Source organism: Heterodontus francisci, chromosome 7 (assembly GCF_036365525.1).
Source record: "Heterodontus francisci isolate sHetFra1 chromosome 7, sHetFra1.hap1, whole genome shotgun sequence".
Lineage (NCBI taxonomy): Eukaryota > Metazoa > Chordata > Chondrichthyes > Heterodontiformes > Heterodontidae > Heterodontus > Heterodontus francisci.
The window spans coordinates 102286021-102306241 of record NC_090377.1 but is presented as its reverse complement, the minus strand read 5'-3'; the positions used below and the strand labels follow the sequence as shown (position 1 = coordinate 102306241).

The following is a 20221-nucleotide window of genomic DNA, read 5'->3' as shown; positions in this document are numbered from 1 at the left end:
ATAGGCTGGTGTTATTCTCCTTGGAACAGAGAAGGCTGAGGGAAGATCTGATTGAAATGTGAAAAATTTTAATGGGCCTGGATAGAGTGGAGGTGAAGGGCCTATTCACTTTAGCAGAGAGGTCAGTGACGAGGGGGCATAGATTTAAAGTGATTGGTAGAAAAATAAGAGGGGAGATGAGAAAAAACTTCTTCACCCAGAGGGTGGTGATGGTCTGGAACTCGCTGCCTGACAGGGTAGTTGAGGCAGAGACCCTCAACTCATTCAAAAGCAGTCTGGAAATGCACATCAGGTGCCGTAATCTGCAGGGCTACGGACCAAATGCTGCAAGGTGAGATTAGGAAATGGAAAACTTTATCAACTTTGCTTCTAATTTCCACCCTTCTCTCACCTCTTGTTGGTCCATCTCCGACACTTTCCTTCCCTTACTCGACTTCTCTGTCTCCATCTCTGGGGATAGGCTGTCTACTAATAATCATTATAAGCCCACCTACTCCCACAGCTACCTCGACTACACTTCTTCACACCCTGCCTCCTGTAAGGACTCTATTCCATTCTCCCAGTTTCTCCGTCTCTGACGCATCTGCTCTGATGATGCTACCTTCCATGACAGTGCTTCTGATATGTCTTCCTTTTTCTTCAACCGAGGATTCCCCCCCACTGTGGTTGACGGCCCTGTGTCTGGCCCATTTCCCGCACCTTTACCCTCACCCCTTCCCCTCCCTTCCAGAATCATGACAGGGTTCCCCTTGTCCTCACTTTCCACCCCACCAACCTCCACATCCAAAGGATCATCCTCTGCCATTTCTGCCACTTCCAGCATGATGCCACTACCAAACGCATTTTTCCTTCTCCCCGCCCCTATTAGCATTCCGAAGGGACTGTTCCCTCCGCAACACCCTGGTCCACTCCTCCATTACCCCATCACCTCGTCCCCTTCCCACAGCACCTTCCCCTGCTATCGAAGGTGGTGTAATACCTGCCCATTTACCTCCTCTCTCCTTACTATCCAAGGCCCCAAGCACTGCTTTCAGGTGAAGCAGCGATTTACTCGTACTTCTTTCAATGTAGTTTACTGTATTCGCTGCTCACAATGTGGTCTCCTCTACATTGGGGAGACCAAACGCAGATTGGGTGACTGCTTTGCAGAACACCTCCGCTCAGTCCGAAAAAGCATGACCCCGATCTTCCCATTGCTTCCATTTCAACACTCCTCCCCACCTCCCCCCCCCCCCCCCCCCCCCACTCTCATGCCCACTTCTCTGTCCTGGGATTTCTGCAGTGTTCCAGTGAACATCAACTCAACCTTAAGGAACAGCATCTCATTTACCAATTAGGCACGCGACAACCTGCCGGACTGAACATAGAGTTCAATAATTTCAGAGCTTGAAGGGCCCCCGCCCCTTTTTATTTATTTATTTAATTTTTTTCTTTTTTAAATGTTTGTTTTATTTTAGTTTGTTTCTACTGTGTGCCTACCCACTGTTTGTTTCATGTTTGTGCTTGGGGCCTTGGCTGTTCAGTTTTCTGTCAATTAACACCCTCTCTGTACGAACGCTTTGTCTTTCACCACACCATTAACATACCGTTTGCCTTTGCTCCATGACCTCTGGTCAGTTATTCTGTGACCTTGTCCTATCAACACCACCTCCCTTGTTATCTCTTGCCCTACCCCCACTTTACTTGCTTAAAACCCATTATATTTCTAGCCTCTGCCAGTTCTGATGAAGGGTCACTGACCTGAGATGTTAACTCTGCTTTTGTCTCCACAGATGCTGCTAGACCTGCTGAGTATTTCCAGCATTTCCTGTTTTTATTTCAGATTTCCAGCATCTGCAGTATTTTGCTTTTATATTAGAATGGGTGGATCTTTTGTCGGCCGGCACAGACGCTATGGGGCCAAGAGGCCTCTTTCTGTGCCTTAAATTTCCTAACATTTTTTAAATGTGTTTTAAATCTTTAATTGCATGTATTTTCAATGGCTATGTTCACAGCATATGGCTATAATTATAATCAATGAGCAGAATATCTTCTATGACTCATTGAGCACTGAGGATGAAATCTCTAGCCGGTGATGATTAATCATAACGAAAGATTATTGTTTTTGTACATATAAATATACCTAAAGTTAAATGGTACCCATTTAACAAATTGATAAAATGCATGCTTGTCATCAGAACTTCATGTTTATCAGTACATTTATTTTGCAGATTACCTCTGTGCCTGGTACACATCCACTTCTAGTGTTTGTGAATCCCAAAAGTGGTGGAAGGCAAGGGGAAAGGTAAACTTTAAAAATTCTTTATCAGACCATAAGAGGCCCATTATAACATATTTTTGCTTGTGGTTCATAATATCTAGTAACTCCTGTGAAGTATATAAAGGAAAATTCCTTTGACATCATAAAGTTGTCAATTTCCATGCACAAATTTTCTCCATCCACTTTGCAGCTGAACAGAGTAAGTTGCTGTGAAAATTAATACAGTTTGTGAAAATCTGATCTTCCACTTCCGATATATTAGCAACACAATAGGTCTCAGAATAGTAGAAATAAATGACTTCTCTTACTGCACACTTACAGAATCTTGCTATAGTTGTTAAAAGCAGTTTAGCTATAGGAATATCTCTCAAAATGATTTTTGATGAATACATAATGGCCCAGATTTTGCAGTAAGAATAACAGGTTATTAGCGTTTACCATTATTGCATAATAAATTGAACAGCAACTTCCAGTGACCACACATGTAGTTTGATAGTACCCTTTTTGCTTCTCAACTCTGAACAAATGGATTCTGTCCTTGCCCTCTCGAGTACATCCTCTCTTTCCAGCACTACATGTTCACTAATTAGTACTGCCACCCCACCTCTCTTTTTTTCCTTCCTTAACTTCTCTGAACACTTCATATCCATGAATAGTAAGCATGGAGTTCTCTCATTTTAAGCCGCGTTTCTGTTATTGTTACTACATCATATTCCCACATGGTTATTTGCACTTGTAGCTCACCAAACTTATTTACACACTTTGTGCCATTACTTGTGTAAAGTCACCTCTGCATTTGCATTGGCTTTGGTTAATCAGTGCAGGATTTTAAAATTCTTATCCTTAGTTTCAAATCCCTCCATGGCCTCACCCCCCTCCTTAGCACCGTAATGAACTTCAGCCCCACAACCCTCCAAGATATCTGCAATCACCTAATTCTGGTCTCTTGATTGTAATCACTTCAAAATTAGGCAGCAATGACATAGAGGTCATTGAGGTCCTTCAGTCAGACTTTCAGGAGCTAGGGAGGAAGTTTAAAAAGTAGGACCTCAAAGGCAGTAATCTCTGGATTACTCCCAGTGCCACGTGCAAGTGACGTTAGAAATAGGATGATAGGGAGGATCAATGCATGGTTTGAGGCATGGTGCAGGAGGGAGGGCTGCAGACTCTGGGACATTGGGACAAGTTCTGGGGCTGGAGGCACCAAGTCAAAAGGGACGGATCCTCACCGGAGGTTTACTATTGTGTATGGGGAAGGTCGTAATATCACATATTATGTGGATCAGTGTCAAATTTCGCTTTATCACACTCCTGTGAGGCGTTTTGGAACTTTTTATTACATTAAATGTGTTGCATAAATAAAAGTTGTTGTACCTAGGATAACATATACAGAGTGAAGTATAGCTTGCATACAAAATGCTTTATTTCTTGAAAATTAATAATTTTGGTTATGCTTTTTTTTTTGATAGAGTTCTCCGAAAATTTCAATATCTCCTCAACCCAAGACAAATTTATAATCTTGACAGGGGTGGACCTGTGCCTGGGTAAGTGATAATGCAATAATATTTTAAACAATGGGTAATGCTTTTGCATTGTGGTTTTTTGTGCTCTTGGGGCAAACTACTGCAGGAGATGTTGAGACAAATAGCACTAGTGATACAGTTAATTTGACTCAGATCAATCAATTCCACATAGACCAAAAATCAAATCTGGGATGTTTCTAATTTATATGTTTCAATATTACCTTGTTTTAATATTTAGCACATGAAAAATATATATTCAAGGAGTATTGGCAGAATACAGAAACATAGTTTATTGATGAAGTGGCAGGTACTGATGCTTTTATGAGTTTGACTAATGTTAAACCTAAGAGGCGAAAGTATAATTGCTGTTCAGTTCATGTGAGATAGGTTAGACAAGCTGGTTTGCATTAAATGGAAGCAGAATAAGTAACATTGGTTAAATACAGTGCTATCACAGATAAATAATGTGTCAATATTACAGAATATTTTCATCATTTCCAGTGAGACAACTATACAATCCACAGTTTAAGGTTTTGTTACGACTGAGTGCACTGCTTATTCTAGTTCCACTTCTCCACGGGTCACAACTTCTGTTCAATTTTTTTCCAATTTACCGATATGGTCAATCATGGACTCTATTTTTATCACAGAATAAAACACGCCAACCAGGTTTTTTTAATAAACAACAAAATTATCAGTTTATTATAAAACATGTCTGAACCAGTAATGGTCGCCGCACTACAGGAAAGATGTGATTAAGCTAGAGTGGGTGCAGAAAAGATTCACAAGGATGTTGCCTGGTTTGGAGGGCTTGAGTTATAAAGAGAGATTGGATCGGCTGGGTCTGTTTTCCCTGGAGCTAGGGAGGCTGAGAGGGGACGTGATAGAGGTATATAAAATTATGAGAGGCATAGATAGGGTAGATAGCCAGAGTCTGTTTCCCATGGTAGGGGTGACTAAAACGAGAGGGCATAGATTTAAAGTGAGAGGGAGGCGGTTTAAAGGGGATCAAAGGGGTAAATTTTTCGCACAAAGAATACTGAGTATCTGGAATGAGCTGCCTGAGGAGGAGGTGGTGGAGGCAGGAACAGTTGCAACATTTAAGAGGCATCTGGACAGGTACTTGAATGAGCAAGGCATAGAGGAATATGGAATTAATGCAGGCAGGTGGGATTAGTATAGATAGGCATTATGGTCGGCATGGACGCGGTGGGTCGAAGGGCCTGTTTCTATGCTGTACAACTCTGTGACTCACACAGATTGAAATATTAAGGTTCCCTTTTTACCTTAGCCCCTCACTCACATACGCACACATATTTACTGGTTAACCGGAAAAATAAAGGGATATTTGTTTTTAGATCTCTATTACAGACGAAAAAACACTTGGGTTGAATACTTGCTCATTCTTGAAGAAACAGCAGATGTGATATGTTGTGTTCCAAAATTGGCATACAGTCTGGCCTCCAAGTACACGTAGACAGGTCACTGGAATCTTTTAGAACAGTTCTTTTCAGGCGGCGTTGAGGATTAATTTAGCAGGCTTTTCTTCAAAGACAGCAGACGAGATGAGTTGATGCAGTGAACTTCTCAGGGTCTTTTAGAGAGGCACTGCAAAGCTGAGTTGGGTTCTGGTCTTTTCTCCTTCCTTGGGAATTTTCTTCTGTCCTTGGAAGTTCTCTGCCTTTTCATACAGTTCAACACTAACTCAAAACAATTCAAAAGTGAAACTGACAACAGGAGATCAACCTTTTTCCCTCCATCAATCTTAACCTGTCACTTCTTGGTAAACAATCTCTCCAGATGTCCAAAGTTCTCTGTTGTTTATTGAGCTGGAAGTCAGGTGGTTTCTGGAAAGGCTTGTTGCTGCTGGAAGTCAAGTGGTTCCCAGAAAGGCTTGTTTTCCTCACAAGACCTCTCAATGACCCTTTGAAAAACATTTCCAGGCACTGTTTTTCAAAGTCAAATGGCCTTTACATGACCCTCTTTGAAAACCCCAAAGGTTAACATTTCTTCAATCTTTCAAAAATGATTCCTCAAAAACTGTATTTAACAAAACACAAGCACTTTTGTAACAGTTTTGTGTTTATTTGGGCTGCACTTACAATCATTTCCTGTTTCTGACTGATTTGTGTATTTTCTGCAACACTTTCGTGTTCAGGTTTAATAATGGTTGTAAACTGAATGTGAGAATGATATATGCAATAATATACTGAATATACTGGTTCTTCAAAACCTCATATCTAGTTCTGGACTTTATCATGATTTATGAAACTGTTTTGGAGCACAGATAAAAACCTGCTACTTAGACAATGCTACACATTAAATCATTTCATGAGCAACTTTCTGATAGTCTTATTGTAGCACGTTTAATGCGTTTTGAGAGAGTACTTTTTTACAAAAGATGTAGATTTATGTAGCAGTGCAACTGATGACTTTGTTCTCAAAATAAACCTATTGTACCTTGATTTTTAAGATATTTGGGAGGGTTGATTTTCAATATATATGGCAAAATGGAACTACTTTACTCTGAAATAGTTCTATTAGATCAGCTGTAGAGGGCTAAGGCACAGAGCACAGCATTAAATAAGTGCATTATATACAGTTGGAAGTTGAGAATTTGGTGAGAGTGGGAATTTGGTTCAGAGGAGAATGAAGGTGCTCCTTTTGGTTAAAATTAATTAGTTTAATATAAACTGAATTAATTACATAACATTTCATTAATTAAAATATAAAACAAGATTAGATAGAGATGTCATTGCAGGAGGTGTGCCACATCTGCAGCATGTGGGCGTTTGTGGAGACTAGCGTGATTCCAAGTAACCACCTCTACATCAAGTGCTTGCAACTCGAGGATCTTCAGCTCAGAGTTGTTGAGTTGGAGTCTGACATGCAGATATTGTGATGCATTCGGGAGGGAGAGAGTTACCTGGACCTTTTGACCCAGGAAGCAGTCACACCCCTTAGGTTCTGGTTTAAAATTCATTCGTGATCAGGAACATGAGGATGTTTCTGCGACTCAAGCAGGTAAGGGGGACCACAGCTGCAGTAGTGGAGGTGCCTTAGCCTTTGCCATTGTCCAACAGGTACAGGCTACTTACTACCAATATGAATGATAACAAAGACTGCAGAGAGCATGGGCAAATTGACTGTGATGCCATGCTACAGGAGGCCATTTAAATAGCGGGAGCACAATGTAATATGGTAGAGATAGGGAATAATATAGTCAGGGAGAATAGATACTTGTCTACGTAACCACGACTGAGTCCCAAAGGCTGTGTTGCCTGCCTGATGCTAGGTTTAAAGGCAGTGTTTCAAGGCTGAAGAAGGAAGAGGAGGATCCAGTTGTTGTGGTCCATGTAGGAACCAATGTCAGGTTCTGCTGATGGAGTCTGAGAAGCTAGTGTAAAAATTATCTCTTGATTATTACTTCATAGTAGTTTACATAGTAATTTATATGGGATCAAACCAATTAGAGATTTAAATGCATGGCTGAAAGGGTAGTGCAAGAGGCAGGGGTTTCAATTCATGGGCACCAGCACCAGTAATGGGGAAAACAGGAGCTGTTCTGTTGGGCTGGCGAATTGAATAACTGGAGCATTCGATAGGGATTTAATCTATTTTGGGGCAGGGAGGGTTCAGATAGGGGTAAATTTATCAGTCTGAAGAGCAAAGTCGAGGTTGTAGAGTGGAGTAGCGATTTGGGTAAAATCAAGCAGATTGCATCAGGATGAGACAAACGGCGTGAAATTCGGATTGCTAGCACCCATTATTCAGGCACTCTGCGAGACATTGCATGTCCAAAATGGCATCCACGGCGTGCACACTGTTTTGGGACGAGTCACACCAGAGGCCATATTGGTAAGGGCATTAACACAATGAAGTGAACTGCTGCCGGAAGTAGGCAGAGCAAGCAGATCATGATATTAAACAGCGTGCAACACTGATTTGATGTCAGCAGTGCCATTTTGGAGCTTAATACTCTAGCTAGCAACCTATCTTAACTTGGCACAGGTGAACATGTGTTCAGAAGCAGGAAGGAAACCCCTGCCAGCGCTATTTAAAGGGATCATCATTTTCTTACAGGTTTTTTTGTAATTCTTTCTTGGGATGTGAGCGTCACTGACAAGGCCTGCATTTATTGCCCAATCCCTAATTGTCCTTGAGAAGGTGGTAGCGAGCTGCCACCTTGATCCGCTGCAGTCCATGTGGTGTAGGTACACCCACGGTGCTGTTAGGGAGGGTGCTCCAGGATTTTGACCCAGCGACAGTGAAAGAATGGTGATCTAGTTCCAAGTCAGGATGGTGTTTGGCTTGGATGGGAATTTGCAAGTTGCGGTGTTCCCGTGCATCTACTGTCCTTGCCCTAGGTGGAAGAAGTCACGGGTTTGGAAGGTGTTGTTGAAGGAGCCTTGGCAAGTTGCTGCAGTGCATATTGTAGATGGCAAACACTGCTGCTACTGTGCTTCGGTGGTGTAGAAATTGAATGTTTAAGGTGGTGGATGGGATGAAAATCAAGTGGGCTGTTTTATCTTGGATGGTTTCGAGCTGCTTGAGTGGTGTTTGAGCTGCACCCACCCAGGCAAGTTGAGAGTATTCCATCATACTCCTGACTTGTACCTTGTAGATGCTGGATGGGTGGAGAGTCAGGAGGTAAGTTACTTGCCGCAGACCTCCAAGCCTCTGACCTACTCTTGTAGCCACAGTATTTATATGGCTGGTCCAGTTAAGTTTCAGGTCAATGGCGACCCCAGGATAGTGGGGGATTCAGCAATGGAAACCCCTTTTAACATCAAGGGGAGATGGTTGGATTCTCTCTTGTTGGAGATGGTCATTGCCTGGCACTTGGGTGACGTGAATGTTACTTGCCACTTATCAGCCCAATCCTGCATGTTGTCCAAGTTTTGCTGCATGTGGGTACGGACTGCTTCAGTAGCTGAAGAGTTGTGAATGGTACTGAGCACTGTCCAATCATCAACAAACATCCCCATTTCTGACCTTATGTTTTTTAAAGGAACGTCATTGTTGAAGCAGCTGAAGATGGTTGGGCCGAGAACACTACCCTGAGGAACTCCTGGAACAATGTCCTGGGGCTGAGCTGATTGGCGTTCAACCACTGCAACCATCTTCCTTTGTGCGAGGTATGACGCCAACCAGTGGAGAGTTTTCCTCTTGATTTCCATTGACTTCAATTTTGCTAGGGATCCCTGATGCCACACTTGGTCAAATGCTACCTTGATGTCAAGGGCAGTCACTCTTAGCTCACCTCTGGAATTCAGCTCTTCTGCCCATGTTTGGACCAGGGCTGCACAGGGGGCCTGAATGGCCCTGGCAGAACCCAAGCTGAGCATCAGTGAGCAGGTGGTTGCTGAGTAAGTGCTGCTTGATAAAACTGTAAATGACACCTTCCATCACTTTGCTGATGGTTGATAGACTAATAGGGCAGTAATTGGCTGGATTGGATTTGTTCTTTTTGTGGACAGGACATACCGGGACAGCTTTCTAGATTGTCGAGTAGATGCCTGTGTTTACAGCTATACTGGCACAGCTTGGCTTAGGGCACAGCTAGTTCTGGCGCACAACTCTTCAGTGCTACAGTTGGGATGTTGTCAGGGCCCATAGCCTTTTCTGGATCCAGTGCCTTCAGCCATTTCTTGATATCACGTGGAGTAAATCGAGTATCTGAAGACTGGCAGCTATGATGGTGGAGACCTCAAGAGGAGGCTGAGATGGATCATCTAGTTGGCACTTCTAGCTGAAGATAGTTGCAAATGCTTCAGACTTGTCTTTTGCATTAACGTGCCGGTCTCCGCCATCATGGAGGATGGGGATGTTTTTGGAGCCTCCTCCTCTGGTTAGCTGTGCAATTGTCCATCACCATTCACAACTGGATGTGGCAGAACAGCAATGCTTTGATCCAATCCTCCTCCTCCTTAGGCAGCCCCTCGGGATCGAGGCTGAGTTGCTTCCACTCCAATACGATGTGTTCTGAGATGGCTGATAAGTCCAATGTGTGATCTGCAGACTCTGCCACATGTGGGGCAGATGGTGCTTGAAGGGTCAGGTAGATGAGTAATTTGGAACTTTGCGTACTCCTTCCGACGCCACGACTTCACCTCCGCATGTTTGCAGTGAAGTCCCTCGAGATGTACGAAGCCTTCCCGAGTGAGCTTTCTCCATCTAGGATGATCACGAGCCAGGGACTCCCATGAGTCAACAGGGATGTTTCATCTCTTCAAGGATGCTTTGTGGACATCTCTAAAGCGATTCCACTGTCCTCCTGGGAGTCTCCTTCTGTGACCAAGTTCAGCTGCTTCAGGAGTCTGGTGTCAGGCAGGCGAACGACATGTCCCGCCCAGTGGAGCTGATTTTGGTTGGTTAGTGCCCTGACGCTGGGCAGATTGGTTTGGGGGAGGACACTAGTGTTAGACCGCCTTTCTTGTCACTGGATTTGGAGGATCTTGCGGAAGCACCTTTGGTACATTTCCAGTTTTTTGAGGTGGTCCAAGTCTCTGAAGTATATAGGAGCTCAGGGATCACTGCTGCCCTGTAAAGTATGATCTCAGTCTTGGGTTTGCGATCCTGATCCTCAAATACTCTCTTTCTCAGTCGGCCAAAGGCTGAGCTTTTTCATTGGAGGTGATGATGATCCTCGTTGTCTATGTCTGCCTCCGCCGAGAGGAGATTCCCAAGATGATCCACGTTTTCCAGGATCTCGCCATTGATCTTCAATGACATGGGGAGCTGTTGTGCTGTGGGAGCTGGTTGGAAGAGGACCTTCATTTTCCAAGTGTTTAGTGGAAGACTCTTTTTCTCATATACTTCAGAGAACAAGTCAACAATGATCTGGAGCTCAGTTTCAGAGTGAGTGCTCACGGAGGTGTTGTCTGCATACCGAAGCTTGACGACTGCAGTAGGAGTAATTTTGGTTTTGGATTGAAGGTGATGTAGGTTGAACAATTTCCTATCTGTTCTGTAGATTATCTCCACGTCTGTGAGTAGTTTACTGGAGATTTGGTGTAGCATTACAGTGAGGAAACTGGTGAAAAGGGTTTGTGTGATGTCACAGCCTTGCTTGACCCCGGTCTTGACTGCAATAAGGTATGTGGTGATTCTATTGGTGAGGATCACGGCTTGCATGTCATCATGGAGTAAATGGAGGATGGTGACAAACTTTTGAGGGTAGCCAAATTTGAGCAGGATGCTCCATAAGCCTTCACAGTCGATTGAGTTAAAGGCTTTTATGAGGTCAAAAAAGGCCATGTACAGCGGTTGACGATGTTCCCTGCATTTATTTTGGAATTGCTACGCAGTGAAGATCATGTCTGTGCTGCCTCTCGATGGGCGAAAGCTGCACTGCGACAACGGAAGGAGCTCTTCAGCCAATGGGAGGAGGCGATTGAGGAGGGTCCTTGCAATGATCTTCCCTATGGCAGGGAGATTCCTCTGTAGTTGTTGCAATCGGTCTTGTCTCCCTTCTTGAATACAGTCATGATCACAGTGTCCCTGAAGTCCCCCAGCAAGCACTCCTCCTCCCAGATGAGGGATATGAGGTTGTGCAGTCATCCCAGGAGTGTATCTCTGCCATGCTTCAGGATACCAGCAGGGATTCTGTCTGCTCTGGAGGCCTTGTTGTTCTTCAGCTGTTGAATGGCTTTTCCATCCTTGTTCCGGACTGGGGTAGCATCGAAGCTGAACCAGCCGGGGTGTTGAGGGATGGAGTCAAGGACATTCAAGTCGAAGACAGCATATCACTGGCAGGACAGACTCATTGGAGTTGTTCAAAATGTTCCCAATGTTGCAATGAATGAAGTTGAAACATTTCCATTGGTTGTGGGATCGCTGAGCTCTTTAGCATATATGTAGTCCTGTGTTGGAGCTTCGTCAGGTTCGCAATTCATTTTTAGGTAGGCCTGTTGTTGCTCAGCATGCTCTCCTACACCCCTTATTTAACCAAGGTTGGTCCCCTTGCTTGATAATGGTAGAGTGAGGAATATACTGGGCCATGAGGTTACAGATTGTCTGGAATAAAATTCTTCTGCTGCTGACAGTTCACAGTGCTTCATGGATGCCCAGTTTTGAGCAGATAGATCTGTTTGAAATCTATCCCCTTTAGCACTGTGATAGTGGCACATTACACAATGGAGGGTGTCCTCAATGTGGAGATGGGACGTTGTCTTTACAAGGACTGTGCAGTGGTCACTCGTACCAATACTCTCATGGACAGATGCATCTGCGACAGGTAGATTTGTGAGGACGAGGTCAAGTAGATCTTTCCCTCTTGTTGGTTCCCTTATCACCTGCTGCAGGCCCGGTCTACCACATATGTCCTTCAGGACCTAGCCAGCTGGGTCAGTGATGGTGCTCCCAAGCCATTCTTGGTGATAGATAGGCATTGATGTGCTCCACCTGGAATATATTCTGTGCCCTTGCTACCCTCAATGTTACTTCAACAGGTGTTCAACATGGAGTAGTACTGATTCATCAGCTGAGGGAGGGTAGTAGGTGGTAATCAGCAGCAGATTTCCATGTCCGTGTCTGACCTGATGCCATGAAATTTCTTGGAGTCTGGAGTCAATGCTGAGGACTCACAGGGCCACTCCCTCCAGACTGTATACCAGTGTGCCACCACCTCTGATGACTCTGTCCTGCCAGTGGGACAGGATTTACCCAGAAATGGTGATGGAGGAGTCTGGGACATTGGCTGGAAGGTATGATTCGGCAAGTATGACCATGCTTGGACTAGTCTGTAGGACAGCTCTCTCAATTTTGGCACAGGTCTCTAGATATTAGTGAGGAGGACTTTGCAGAGTCGACTGAGCAGGGTGTGCCTTTGACATTTCCGGTGCCTAGGTCAATGCTGGGTGATCCATCTTCAACTTCTCTGTAGTGATTTCATACAACTGAGTAGCTTGCTTTAAGAGTCAGCCACATTGCTGTGGGTCTGGAGTCACATGAAGGCCAGACTGGGTAAGGATGGCAGATTTATTTCCCTAAAAGGCATTAGTGAACCAGATGTGTTTTTTTTTAAAACAACAGTCCCGTAATTTCATGCTCAGTATTAATGAGACGAGCAGATTATTCCAGATTTATTAATTGAACTTAAATTCCCCCAGCTGCCATGGTGGGATTTGAACTCACCACTGCAGTATTAGTCCAGGCTTCTGGATTATTAGTCCATAAACAGTAACACTATGGTACCAATCCCTTAGTTGCTGGTTGATTTCTTCTCACTTTTGCTTCAGTTCTACAACTGTTTGGCAACTTTAAACAACTACAGAAAGCACCAAAGTCGAGAGGGAGTGGTGTGGCAGGTGTTCTAGGAGTTTTTGCAGACTTCAAGTATTCTGTAGAAACCAGTCTTCAACCAATTACATTCACTCCACGTGATATCAAGAAACGGCTGATGGCACTGGATACAGCAAAGGCTATGGGCCCTGACAACATTCCGGCTATATTCTTGTGCTATAGACTTGCGCTGTAGAACTAACTGAGCCCTTAGCTAAGCTGTTCCAGTACAGCTACAACACTGGTATATACCCGACAATGTGAAAAATTGCCCAGGTATGTCCTGTGTATAAAAAGCAGGATAAGTCCAATCCAGCCGATTAACGCCCCATTAGTCTGCTCTCAATCATCAGTAAAGTGATGGAAGGTGTTGTTGACAGGACTATCATGCAGCATTTACACAGCAATAATCTGCTGACCCGTGCTAAGTTTGGGTTCCATCTAGACCACCCAGATCCAGACCTCATTACAGCCTTGGTCCAAACATGGACAAAAGAACTGAACTCCAGAGGTGAGAAGAGAGTGACAGCCCTCGACATCAAGGCAGCATTTGACCAATTGTAGCATCAAGAAGCCTGAGCAAAATTGAAGTCAATGGGAATCGGGGAAAATTCTCCACTGTTTAGAGTAATACCTTGCACAAAGGAAGATAGTTGTGGCTGCTGGAGGCCAAACATCTAAACCCCGGGACATCGCTGCAGGAATTCCTCAGGGTTGTGTTCTAGGCCCAACCATCTTCAATTGCTTTATCTTCAATTGACCTTTCTTCCATAATAAGGTCATAAGTGGGGACGTTCACTGATGATTTCTCAGTGTTCAGTACTGTTTACAACTCCTCAGATACACGCAGCAAGACCTGGACAACATTCAGGCCTGAGCTGATAAGTGGCAAGTGACATTCATGCCACTCAAGTGTCAGACAATGACCATCTCCAACAAGAAAGATCTGACCATCTCCAACAAGAAAGATCTGACCATCTCCAACAAGAAAGATCTGACCATCTCCAACAAGAAAGATCTGACCATCTCCAACAAGAAAGATCTGACCATCTCTCCTTGACATTCAATAGCATTACCACTGCTGAATCCCCCACCATCAATAACCTGGGGGTTACCATTGATCAGAAACTTAACTGGACCAGCCATATAAATACTGTGGCTACAAAAGCAGGTCAGAGGCTGGGAATTCCACGGCAAGTAATTCACCTCCTGAGTCCCCAAAGACTGTCCACCATCTACAAGGCATAAGTCAGGAGTGTGATGGAATACTCCCGGGTGCAGCTCCAACAACACTCAAGCAACTCCACAGCATCCAGGACAAAACAGCCCGCTTGATCGGCTCTCCATCCACCACCTTCAACATTCATTCCCTCCACCACCAGTGCACAGTGGCAGCAGTGTGTACCATATACAAGATGCACTGCCGCAACCTGCCAAGCCTCCTTCGCCTACACCTTCCAAACATGCGTCCTCTACCACCTAGAAGAACAAGGGCAGCAGGTGCATGGGAATGCCACCATCTGCAAGTTCCCCTCCAAGTCGCACACCATTCTGACTTGGAACTATTATCATTGTTCCTCCACTGTCGCTGGGTCAAAAACCTGGAGCACCCTTCCAAACAGCACTGTGGGTGTACCTACATCACATGGACTGCAATGGTTCAAGAAGGCAGCTCAGCACTACCTTCTCGAGGGCAATTAGGGATTGGGCAACAAATGCTCTCCCTGACAGCAATGCTCATATCCCATGAATGAATTAAAGTGCTGCCCCCAGACTTAGGTGCCTTCGTAACCATTCCCCTTGGAATACAGCATGACGTGGAGAATGAACTGAGGCCACACAAATAAAGCAGGACAAACTGCTGAAAAAGGAAAAGGATGAGGTGGAGGGGAGGAAGGCCTCTCAACTGGAGGCCGTATCTGCCCAGGATGTTGAACCTCAGTGAGGAACAATTTGTGCACCAAACGTACTTCAGTAGGTATGTCCTTACTGAAATCTGCCACTTGCAGCCACAACTGCAACTTCACAGCAGGGCAAGGACCGCATTGTCCAATGATTTTGCGGGTGACCATGGCAATGAACTTCTATGCTTCAGACTGTTTCCAGTCTGGAGCTGGAGGCATTTCCAACATCTCCTAGTTGCCATCCACAGTTATGTGAGGGAGGACACACTCCAATCATTGAGAACTGATTACATTTCATTCTCTCTTGCTAGAGAGAAGCAGGTAGAGCGAGCATGCAGTTTCACCGACATTGCTGGCTTCCCCACGGTGCAGGGTATCATTGCGCACACATCGCTTTGCAAATGTCACGTGAACTCTGCCCGATACCACAACCAAAAGGGATTCCGGTCCCTTAACATCCAGCTGGTGTGTGATGATACGCAAGGAATCATGCAGGTCACTGCCTGGTATCCTGGCAGCAGTCATGATGCCTTCATTCTGTGGCAGTCTGTGTTCTAGATGCAATTCTGCCACCATGGCAAATAAAAGGGTGGCTACCAGGCAACAAGGGCTATCCACTGACCATATGACTGATGACTTGGGTGTGCAGCCCATGTGCATATGCGCAACATGCATACAATGAAAACCATGCTGCCACACAAAACGTGATAGAGCTGACCATTGGGCTCCTGAAACAATGCTTCCATTTCCTGGACTGCTCTGGAGGACCTGCACAGTACCTGGCTGAGCAGGTGTCAAGATTCATCATGATCTGCATTCTGCACAATCTCACCATCATGAGGAGGCAGCCTCTGTCACCAGCTATTCAGCGAGCAGTTGAAGAGCAGAAACATGAGGAAGAGGCGGAAGAGAGGAGTCAACCTAGACAGCCTCTTGCTGGCTGGGCTGTCCTTGAAGAACTCATCAAGTCCAAAACCAGTAAAGGCAACCCCAGTTCCCATTCACCAACAGTCCCACACCTAACCTTTCCCCTCTCTCTGACCATTTCAGTGTTCACTTTGCAATAATACAAAAAAATCCACAGCCAAATAAACATTTCCAAACCAAATCTTTAAGTGAAATCATGCCATATTGCATACAAAAGTCAACTAATCACCCTTGCACATTCCCTTAGTCACGACGTCGACCAACTAGAAGGACAAGGGCAGCAAATGCATGGGAACACCACCACCTGCAAGTTCCCCCCAAGTCACACACCATCCTCACTTGGAACTATATCGCCATTCCTTCACTGTCATTGGGTCAAAATCCTGGAACTCCCTTCCGAACAGCATTGTGGGTGTACCTACCTCACATGGACTGCAGCGGTTCAAGAAGGCAGCTCACCACCACCTTCTCAAGGCCAATTAGGGATGGGCAATAGATGCTGACCTAGCCAGAGATGCCCATGAATTAATTTTTTTTTAAAAAGGGGGGAGGTGGGATGTGAGAAGGAGGATTAGGTATGAGGATATGATCATCTTCAATAGTTTCAGGCCCTTTGCTGGCCAAGGACTTAGCACTAGGCATTCAATAACAGCCAGCTCTGTCTCCTCCTTCATGAGGGTCAGGACATGCAGGCATGCCTGTCCCCCTCTGGTTGGCTCTTGCGGCCTCAGGTTGTGCGGCACCTTGTCCTGCTGCAACCTGCAGCTCTTCAACATCTCATTTGCGACTCCCAGCCTTTTCCAGTTGGATCGCATTAACATGCCAAAAAAAAATTTAATGAAGAAAAGTTAGAGCTGTATTTTAATTGTGGGGATAAAAAAACTAATCATTATGTTGCACCTTACGGTTTCAAATATTTTTTTAAAAATCATGTTCTAAATAAACCTGTTTGAGTGGTATCGCTACTCCATGGTTAGAGATAATGCCTTTGATGCGAGGTACAGGTTTATGGTTATGATCGTTATTGCTTTTAATATAGCTGAGATAAATTATTCTGAAACTATTCTATCACGAGAATCAACTTTTTGTTTAACTAACTTGCTTCAGTTTTTCAAAGTAGGTAGAAGTAGTACTGTTTGTCCTTCGTAGTCGAAGATGACCATGATGTCAACTAGAATTTGTTGAGTTAAAGTTTCAGGTGCAATATGTTGGAAGATGACTAATCAATCCAATTTGAGCACAAAAAGATCTGATGCATGTTGGACACACATGTATGGTTGGTGCAGGAGTGATGCTTGCAGCTCTGGACTTACGAAGCTCACATTTCCTATTAGTCAATATGACACTGTTCCGTTCATAGGGGATGGCACCTTTGCTGATAAAACTGCACCATATGGAGCGATCCTGGGTAAGATTCTCCCATATCTCGGGGCAATTATGAAACTCTTTAGTGAGACCTTCAGGTGTCCTTGAAGTGCTTTTTTTGGCCTCCATGTGAACATTTCCCTTCAATTAAGTCGCCATAGAAGAGCTTTCTTGGCAAGCGCTGATCAAGTATTGAGACAACATGTCCTGCCCATCTTATCTGAGCTCTCTTCAGAGTGTGAATGCTCAGCGTGTCAGTCAGCGAGAGAATCACAGTGTTAGGAACCTTGTCTTGCCATCTGATCTTGAGCAGTCTCTGCAAGCAGATCATGTGAAAGTGGTGTAGCTTGTTTGCATGCCTAGAGAAAACTGTACATGCCTCACAAACGAGTGGGAAGGCCACAGCTCTGTATTCCTTCACTTTATTTGTGAGACTAATTCCTCTTCACTCCCAGACAGTTTTTCGTAGCTTCCCAAAGGCAACGCTGGTCTTCGCTATTCTGGCGTTGACTTTGTCGTCAATGTGAACTGCTCTGGAGAGGGTGCTGCCGAGTTAGGTAAATTTGTTTGACAGCTTCAAGCATTTTACCATTGACTGTAATAGTTGGCTCCACGTATTGCTTTTATGGGACAGGTTGGTGCATGACTTCAGTCTTTTTGGTGCTTTTGGTGAGACCAAAGTTATCACAAGCAGATGAAAAGTGGTCCATGCTATACTGCATTCCTCGTTCTTAACAGGCATCTAGAGCACAGTCGTCAGCGAAAAGAAAGTCACAAACCAAAGTTTCATGCACTTTTGGTTTTGACTTTCAATTTCCTCAAATTGAAGACTTTGCCATCTGTGCAATATCTAATGTGATTGCCACTTTTGCTAACACAGAATGCTTCAAATGCATGGCAGAGAACATCAGGCTGAACAGGTTAGGAGCCAACACACAGCCCTGCTTCACTCCATTTGTGACTGGAAGGTGTCAGAAGACTCCACCGTCCAGGACATGAGCAAGCATACCGTCATGGAATTGCTGTACCATAATGATGAATTTTTCTGGAGACCCAAATTTTGCCGTAATCTTCCATAGGCCCTCACGATTAACTGTGTCAGAAGCTTTAATCAGATCAACAAATGTTGAGTACAAGTTGCAGTTCAGCACTTGGCATTTCTCCTGGAGCTGGCATGCAGCAAACACCTTGGTAACTGCACCACGACCTATTCTTTAGCCACATTGACTCTGGTAGAAGGTTCTGTTCAAGATATAATGTCAAACAGGACTCTTGCAAGTATTTTCCCAGCAATGCATAGTAGGGAGATTCCTCTATGGTTGTTACAAGCTCAATGATTTCCCTTCCTTTTGTAAAGATGGACAATTGATGCATCTTTGAATTCCTAAAGAATTACTTCCTTATTCCACATTGTCTGAAATAGTTTGGTGAGTCTGACAGTGAGTATTGTGCCTACTGTCTTGTATATTTCATCTGACCCTGTTGTCTTATCACTTGACATTAGACTGATTGCTTTCATGATCTCTGCTTTGTTGAGGGTGTCAGAAAGTGACATGCTGACTTCAATTTGGGGCAAGTGGGCATTGATTGTTGAGGGACGATTCAGAACACTGTTATATCAAACCAGTCTTAGTGCTTATGGGTGGTGGGTCCTGGATGTCCTGGGGTGGTAGAGTGCACCAGGTCTCTGAAAGTTATCCAGTCATTCTCCACACTGAGAAACAAGTTTAAGACTAGCTGGCAGCCCAAATCTTCTGAGAAGTTTAGCCTCAGTATCCATTTTGAGTCTTGAGGTTACAGAGAGGGTTGATGAGGGTAATGCAATTGATGTGGTGTACGAGGACTTCCAAAAGGCATTTGATAAAGTGCCACATAGCAGGCTTGTCAGCAAAGTTATAGCCCATGGAATAAAAGGGACAGTAGCAAAACAAATACAAAACTCACTAAGTGACAGGAAACAGAGATAGATGTGAACAGTTGTTTCTCGGACTGGAGGAAGTTATATAGTGGGATTCCCCAGGGGTCAGTGTTAGGACCCCTGCTTTTCTTCATATATATTAATGACGTAGATTGGACGTACAGGGCACTATTTCACAATTTGCAGATAACACAAAAGTTGGAAGTATTGTGAAGTGTGTGAAGTATAATGATACTTCAAGTGGATATTGACGGGGTGGTGGAATGGGCAGACAAGTGTCAGTTCATGTAGGAAAGTGTGAAATGATTCATTTTGGTATGAAGAATGAGGAGAAGTAATATAAACTAAAGGGTACAATTCTAAAGGAGGTACAGGAGCAGAGGGATTTGGGGGTATATGTGCACAAATCATGGAAGGTGGCAGGGCAGGTTGAGAAAGCGGTTGATAAAGCATATGGGATCCTGGGCTTTTAAAAATCGGGGCACAGAGTACAAAAACAAGAAAGTTATGATAAACCTGTATAAAGCACTAGTTTGGCCTCAACTGGAGTATTGTGTCCAGTTCTGGGCACTACACTTTCGAAACAATGTGAAGACATTAAAGAGGGTGCAGATAAGATTCACGAGAATTATTCTAGAGATGAGGAACTTCAGCTATGTGGATGGGTTGGAGAAGCTGGGGCTGCTCTCCTTGGAGAAGAGGAGATTTGGTGGAGGTGTTCAAAATCATGAGGGATCTGAACAAAATAGATGGGGAGAAACTTTGGTGGAAGGATCCAGGATCAGAGGACACCGATGTAAGGTGATCGACAAAAGAAGCAACGGCAGCATGAGGAAAAGCTTTTTTTACACAGTGAGTGCTTAGGATCTGGAATGCACTTCCTGAGAATATGGTGGAGGCAGATTCAATCAAGGCATTCAAAAGAGAATTATCTGAAGAGTAAAGATGTGCAAGGCTACAGGGAAATGTTGCGGGAGTGGTACTAGGTGAGTTGCTCTTGCAGAGAGCTGGTACGGTCACAACGGGCGAAATGGCGGCC

At 44.4% G+C, this 20221-nt stretch overlaps 1 protein-coding gene across 9 annotated transcripts in view; it reads left to right on the top strand.

Annotated features, from left to right (window-relative positions):
• LOC137372189 (diacylglycerol kinase beta-like) overlaps positions 1-20221 on the top strand; it is a 636709-nt gene that overhangs the window by 360678 nt on the left and 255810 nt on the right. For all 9 annotated transcript variants that reach the window (XM_068035767.1, XM_068035770.1, XM_068035771.1 and 6 more), the window contains 2 exons: positions 2211-2284; positions 3730-3804. In XM_068035767.1, the coding sequence (XP_067891868.1) occupies positions 2211-2284; positions 3730-3804 (149 nt within the window). The remainder of the gene's footprint in view (positions 1-2210; positions 2285-3729; positions 3805-20221) is intronic.